At 31.9% G+C, this 8,254-nt stretch overlaps 1 protein-coding gene across 1 annotated transcript in view; it reads left to right on the top strand.

The window, feature by feature from the left end:
- Nucleotides 1–5,078: 5,078 nt before the first annotated feature.
- The window catches only part of LOC133634225 (exocyst complex component 1-like), a 5,217-nt gene continuing 2,041 nt past the window's right edge, over nucleotides 5,079–8,254 (top strand). The window contains exons 1-2 of the mRNA XM_062027328.1: nucleotides 5,079–5,289; nucleotides 5,398–5,579. Of these exons, the coding sequence (XP_061883312.1) occupies nucleotides 5,169–5,289; nucleotides 5,398–5,579 (303 nt within the window). The 5' untranslated portion in view covers nucleotides 5,079–5,168. The remainder of the gene's footprint in view (nucleotides 5,290–5,397; nucleotides 5,580–8,254) is intronic.

Genomic DNA, 8,254 nt, shown 5'->3' with positions numbered 1-8,254 from the left:
GTCTGCAGCTATGGGTGGAGTGGGCATCATTTAGGACCTGATGGAGGTCTGCAGCTATGGGTGGAGTGGGCATCATTTAGGACCTGATGGAGGTCTGCAGCTATGAAAACACTTGCTAGCACAAACCTGATCCATCAAGATTGTCTCTAAAGTGAGTAACAATAGGAGCATTTAGCATCTTTGTCTTCATGTACTGTATAAATAATACACTGTTCAGCAATATTATTTTATCATTTTATAGCTGCTGGATGACTTAAGGCAGGGGTCCCCAAACTAGTATATAACAAACAGTATATATAGACTTACATATACAGTATATATATATACATATACTGTACATATACATATACATATACAGTACATATACAGATACATATATACGTATGCATATTCACATACATATACTGTAAATATACATATACATATACAAATGCATATACATATACATATATGTATACATATATATACATATACATATACATATACATATGCATTAGTGTTGTTCCAATACCAATATTTCGATACTTTTTGGTACTTTTTGATACTTTTCTAAATAAAGGGTACCACCAAAAATGTCATTATTGTCTTTATTGTAACAAAAAATCTTAAACATATGTTTATTATTGTCATTTAGTGCTTAAATAAAATGTTGAACATACTAGACAACTTGTCTTTTAGTAGTAAGTAAACAAACAAGGACTCCTAATTAGTCTGCAGTAACATATTGTGTCATTTATACACCTATTATTTTGTACACATTATGAGGGACAAACTGTACAAATGGATTATTCATCTACTTATCTGTTAATATCTGCTTATTTTCTGTTTTAACATGTTCTATCTACACTTCTGTTCAAATGTAATAATCACTTATTCTTCTCTTCTTTGATACTTGACATTAGTTTTGGATGATACCACACATTTAGGTATGGATCTGATACCAAGTAGTTACAGGATCATACATTGGTCATATTCAAAGTCCTCATGTGTCCAGGGACGTATTTACTCACTTTATACACATAATATGAAAAAAAGGAAAAAATATTTTGGGACGATAAAAAATATTGATGTAATCATGAAGCTTAGGGAAGGCTATGCAGAACAAAACTAAAACTGAACTGGCTACAAAGTAAACAAAAACAGAATGCTGGACAACAGCAAAGACTTACAGCGTGTGGAGCAGACGGCGTCCACAAAGTACATCCGAACATGACATGACAGTCAACAATGTCCCCACAAAGAAGGATAAAAATAACTGAAATATTCTTGATTGCTAAAACAAAGTAGATGCGGGAAATATCGCTCAAAGGAAGACATGAAACTGCTACAGGAAAATACCGAAAAAAGAGAAAAAGCCACCAAAATAGGAGCGCAAGACAAGAAGTAAAACACTACACACAGGAAAACAGCAAAAAAGTTCAAATAAGTCAGGGTGTGATGTGACAGGTGGTGACAGTACACCTACTTTGAGACAAGAGCTATAGTGATGCATGCTTGGTTATGCTTTAAAGTCATATCCAACTATTGTGACAACAACTTTTTATTGTCCGCTGAGTTTCGTTTTTTTGATGATTTCTGCCTCAGGATTTTTTCAATGAAAAAAAAGTGCCTTGGCTCAAAAAAGGTTGAAAACCACTGCTGTAAACATCCATCCATCCATTTTCTACCGCTTGTCCCTTACTGCTGTAAACAATAAGTCCTAATATTGACACTTAGGCTCTTTTTTTCTACTCAAAGTAACTTTCCATCCATCCATTTTCTACCGCTTGTCCCTTTAATTGCATTTACACGTACTATATATTTGCATCAGTATGATTAATATTCATTACTTTGTACTTAATTTTTATATATAATGACATCTAATAAGAAATAATCATCCATGCATCCATTTTCTACCGCTTGTCCCTTTGTCACACACTAGGGACCATTTAGTGTTGTCAATCATTCATTATGTTATTATAGTAGAATGTTATAACTACATATTAAATTTATTTACTTTTTAAAAATAGTCTAACCCAGTGTAACAATATTACGGCATATATTGTTTATTCTTTATTTCATTTTATATTTTTGATAAATAGTAATAAATATACAATTCAATATTTATTATCATATATTTAATCTATTAAATTAAGTTCAACGCAATGTAACAATAATACCCTAAATTGTATTTATTTTATTTTACACTAAATTTTATTGAATTGTTTTAATATTTTTTTATATATAAGATTTTTTAGCATATGTTTACTTTAGGAGACTCCAACTGGTCTGCTCGCTGGCTAATTTCACTCCCAAATATAAAACTCTTATTGAGTTTTGAGCAAATAAAAGTACAATGTTCCACTATAAAAATAATTTTGCATTTGTGTACATATATTGCTGTTTTTATCTGAATTATATAAGTGAATAATAACCTGTGATTATTCATGATAAATCCAAAATCAAAAGTGTGAGTCATGTTTTTCATCTTTTGACTGCACTATGTTAAGTAATAAAGAGAGAATAAATATATTGAATGTATTTATTCTTTTTTTAATTATTATTTTTATTCTATACTTCAGCACTTTATATACTATATTATTTATATAATGTGTTTAATATATACCAATAAATACATAATTTTATCATTTATTAGTATACATGAAATGTATTACATTTTTGAAATAATTTCGAGCAAATGTTCTACTACACAGGGCTGAATTAATAACCTTACTCTTAATTTTATTCATATTCAATAATTACATCTAACCTACTTACACTTTAACAAGATAACCCTTGTCAAATTGTATAAAAACACGTATTCATCACAAATATTATTATGTATTGAACGCATAAACTTTTAGGCTTAGGTCAGGCTGATTGGAAAAATAAGTACTAACCAAATCATGATTATCGGACGAAAAACAAATGTACATACAATTACGTTCTGCTAAAACACAAATTAATAATGGATAAGTTCCTTAACTAAAGTCACAATAAAAGTAAAGTGCAATTTGAAATACAGCTTCACCACTTTAGTTTTAGCTTTAGGAAATTCTCTATGGAAATTATTGTGTTTGTTTAACATTGTCAATACTGCCACAAGTGGTGGAAAAGTGTATTACAACTGAGTACCGCTGGTACATAATGGACCATAACTGAGGAATATATATTTATGGTGGCCATCTAGTGGGTGCTTACATTTTTATACTTTTTTTGGTATATTTTTATGATACTTTTGTACGTTTTTAGCATACCGGTATACAGTCGTGGTGAAAAGTGTACATACACTTGTAAAGAACATCATGTCATGGCTGTCTTGAGTTTCCGATCATTTCTACAACTCTCATTTTTTTGTGATGTAGGGATTGGAGCACATACTTGTTGGTCACAGAAAACATTCATGAAGTTTGCTTCTTTTATGAATTTATTATGTGTCTACTGAAAATGTGAGGGTCAAAAGTATACATACAGCAATGTTAATATTTGCTTACATGTCCCTTGGCAAGTTGACCTGCAATAAGGCGCTTTTGGTAGCCATCCACAAGCTTCTGCTTGACCACTTGACCACTAAATTAGTGCAGTTCAGCTAAATGTGTTGACATGGACTTGTTTCTTCAGCATTGTCCACACGTTTAAGTCAGGACTTTGGGAAGGCCATTCTAAAACCTTCATTCTAGCCTGATTTAGGCATTCCTTGACCACTTTTGAGGTGTGTTTGGGGTCATTGTCCTGTTGGAACACCCAACAAGACCCAACCTCCGGGCTGATGATTTTAGCTTGTCCTGAACAATTTGGAGCTAATCCTCCTTTTTCATTGTCCCACTTACTCCCTGTAAAGCAGCAGTTCCATTGGCAGCAAAAACAAACCCAGAACATAATACTACCACCACCACCATGCTTGACGGTAGGTTTGGTGTTCTCCTCCAAACATATTGCTGGGTATTGTGGCCAAACAGCTCCATTTTTGTTTAAGTGTATGTAGAGCTTTGAGCACGTCTGTATTTATTTTGTGGAACGCTCTCCCTGACCACCTGAGGGTACCACAGACTGTGAATGTTTTTTTTTTTAAAAAAGGCTTAAAAACTAGGGAGGTCCGATAATGGCTTTTTGCCAATATCCGATATTCCGATATTGTCCAACTCTTTAATTACTGATACCGATATCAACCGATACATGCAGTCGTGGAATTAACACATTATTATGCCTAATTTGGACAACCAGGTATGGTGAAGATAAGGTACTTTTTAAAAAAATTTGTAAAATAAGATAAATAAATTAAAAACATTTTCTTGAATAAAAAAGAAAGTACGACAATATAAAAACAGTTACATAGAAATTAGTAATGAATGAAAATGAGTAAAATTAACTGTTAAAGGTTAGTACTATTAGTGGAGCAGCAGCACGCACAACCATGTGTGCTTACGGACTGTATCCCTTGCAGACTGTATTGATATATATTGATATATAATGTAGGAAGCAGAATATTAATAACAGAAAGAAACAACCCTTTTGTGTGAATGAGTGTAAATGGGGGAGGGAGGTTTTTTGGGTTGGTGCACTAATTGTAAGTGTATCTTGTGTTTTTTATGTGGATTTAATTTTTTTAAAAACCCCAAAAAAACGATACCGATAATAAAAAAACCGATACCGATAATTTCCCATATTACATTTTAACGTATATATCGGCCATCTCTATTAAAAACCCTTCTTTTTAAAAAAGCCTTTTTTTTTTTTTTTTGGATGTATGCATACTAGTTCTAGCTATTAGGCTGTTCTAGTTTTTATTTGTATTTATTTTTATTATCGTTTTATTTTTTTAATACACTGCAGCACTTTGAGGTTTTTTGCTCAAAATAAAGTGCTTTTTACAAATAAAATCTATTATTATTATTATTATTATTCTAGCATACTCTGCAGCGTCCATGGTGTTTGTAACGTAGCATGAAGAAAACACGATTGTGAGGATTATCCTCATAATGGGCCCTCAAAAGGGGGTTGGCCTTTATTGCTCCCTTTTGGCTCCGGCTCCCCCGGGCCACTTTTTTACGAAGACAGAATGGTAAAGTAGCGAGAATAACAAGTGTGAGTGTGTTCTCTCTGGAAGCTCTCACTTGCCAGTGTGGCCGAGAGAGGAAGAGAACGTCCTGCCCCTCTTCATCACATCCACACCTCCGTCCTCTGTGGTCATGTCGTCTCTGCTGAGGGAGGAGATGCAACGGGTTTTGTTCAGACCCGCGAGGCAAAGTCTGGTGGAATTTATCGAGATCGAGGAGCCGGAGCTGGGGAGACATTTCCTCTGTGTCTCGGGTAAGGAACTTCCTTGCTGCCGGTTGGAAAAGTCTTGCTCCTTTCAGTCGAAATGTTGCTGAAAACCCCCCCAGCTAGGAACCAAAGTGTGTTGTCACGTTTCCGCAGTTGGCAAAAACCGGCAGGTGCAGTTGTGCATCGTGCGATGCCAGATAACACAGACACCCACTAACTCGGGGGCCAAGAGGGGTCTCCACACCAAACGCTCCAGCATTCAGGAGTCCTACAGGAGGACCGAGACCTGGTCCCTGCAAGACCTGACTCTGGTGGATGGACGCGACCCTGATGTGGTGAGTTCTTCATCTCGTATCCTTCCTAGCAACCTGGAGGGATAAGTACAGTATATCATGTAGTAACAGACACCTTCATAACAATATGTACAATATACACACTGCAAGTATATACATCATGTAGTAACAGACACTTTCATAACAATATGTAATATGTACAATATACACACTGCAAGTATATATATCATGTAGTAACAGACACCTTCATAACAATATGTAATATGTACAATATACACACTGCAAGTATATATATAATGTAGTAACAGACACCTTCATAACAATATGTAATATGTACAATATACACACTGCAAGTATATATATAATGTAGTAACAGACACCTTCATAACAATATGTAATATGTACAATATACACACTGCAAGTATATATATAATGTAGTAAAAGACACCTTCATAACAATATGTAATATGTACAATATACACACTGCAAGTATATATATCATGTAGTAACAGACACCTTCATAACAATATGTAATATGTACAATATACACACTGCAAGTATATATATAAAGTAGTAACAGACACCTTCATAACAATATGTAATATGTACAATATACACACTGCAAGTATATATATAATGTAGTAAAAGACACCTTCATAACAATATGTAATATGTACAATATACACACTGCAAGTATATATATAATGTAGTAACAGACACCTTCATAACAATATGTAATATGTACAATATACACACTGCAAGTATATATATCATGTAGTAACAGACACCTTCATAACAATATGTAATATGTACAATATACACACTGCAAGTATATATATAATGTAGTAACAGACACCTTCATAACAATATGTAATATGTACAATATACACACTGCAAGTATATATATAAAGTAGTAACAGACACCTTCATAACAATATGTAATATGTACAATATACACACTGCAAGTATATATATAATGTAGTAACAGACACCTTCATAACAATATGTAATATGTACAATATACACACTGCAAGTATATATATAATGTAGTAACAGACACCTTCATAACAATATGTAATATGTACAATATACACACTGCAAGTATATATATCATGTAGTAACAGACACCTTCATAACAATATGTAATATGTACAATATACACACTGCAAGTATATATATAATGTAGTAACAGACACCTTCATAACAATATGTAATATGTACAATATACACACTGCAAGTATATATATAATGTAGTAACAGACACCTTCATAACAATATGTACAATATACACACTGCAAGTATATATATAATGTAGTAACAGACACCTTCATAACAATATGTAATATGTACAATATACACACTGCAAGTATATATATCATGTAGTAACAGACACCTTCATAACAATATGTAATATGTACAATGTACACACTGCAAGTATATATATAATGTAGTAACAGACACCTTCATAACAATATGTAATATGTACAATATACACACTGCAAGTATATATATAATGTAGTAACAGACACCTTCATAACAATATGTAATATGTACAATATACACACTGCAAGTATATATATCATGTAGTAACAGACACCTTCATAACAATATGTAATATGTACAATATACACACTGCAAGTATATATATAATGTAGTAACAGACACCTTCATAACAATATGTAATATGTACAATATACACACTGCAAGTGTATATATATATATATATATATATATATATATATATATATATATATATATATATATATATATATATATATATATATATATATATATATATATATATATATATATATATAATGTAATCAAATGCCATGGGTGGATCTACACCTGACATCCACTGTAATGATACCAAGTACAGGAGCGTATCTAGTCGATACTACTATGATTACATCAATATTTTTTATCATCACAAAAAAATTCATATGATGTTTATAAAGTCAGTAAATACGTGCCTGGACACATGAGGACTTTGAATATGACCAATGTATGATCCTGTAACTACTTGGTATCACATCCATACCTAAATGTGTGGTATCATCCAAAACTAATGTCAAGTATCAAAGAAGAGAAGAATAAGTGATTATTACATTTGAACAGAAGTGTAGATAGAACATGTTAAAACAGAAAATAAGCAGATATTAACAGTTAAGTAGATGAATAATCCATTTGTACAGTTTGTCCCTCATAATGTGTACAAAATAATAGGTGTATAAATGACACAATATGTTACTGCATAGACTAATTAGGAGTCTTTGTTTGTTTACTTACTACTAAAAGACAAGTTGTCTATTTTATTTAAGGACTAAATGACAATAATAAACATATGTTTAAGATTTTTTTGTTACAATAAAGACAATAATGACATTTTTGGTGGTCCCCTTTATTTAGAAAAGTATCAAAAAGTACCAAAAAGTATCGAAATATTGGTATTGGAATAACACTAATGCATATGTATATGTATATGTATATGTATATGTATATATATGTATATGTATATGCATATGTACGTATATGTACAGTATATGTATATGCATTTGTATATGTATATGTTTATATACAGTATATGCATATGTATATGTATATGCATACGTATATGTATATGTATATTTACAGTATATGTATGTGAATATGCATACGTATATGCATACATATATATGTATCTGTATATGTACTGTATATGTACAGTATATGTATAT

This window comes from Entelurus aequoreus, linkage group LG18, assembly GCF_033978785.1.
Source record: "Entelurus aequoreus isolate RoL-2023_Sb linkage group LG18, RoL_Eaeq_v1.1, whole genome shotgun sequence".
NCBI lineage: Eukaryota > Metazoa > Chordata > Actinopteri > Syngnathiformes > Syngnathidae > Entelurus > Entelurus aequoreus.
This window is presented reverse-complemented; position numbering and strand designations above follow the sequence as displayed.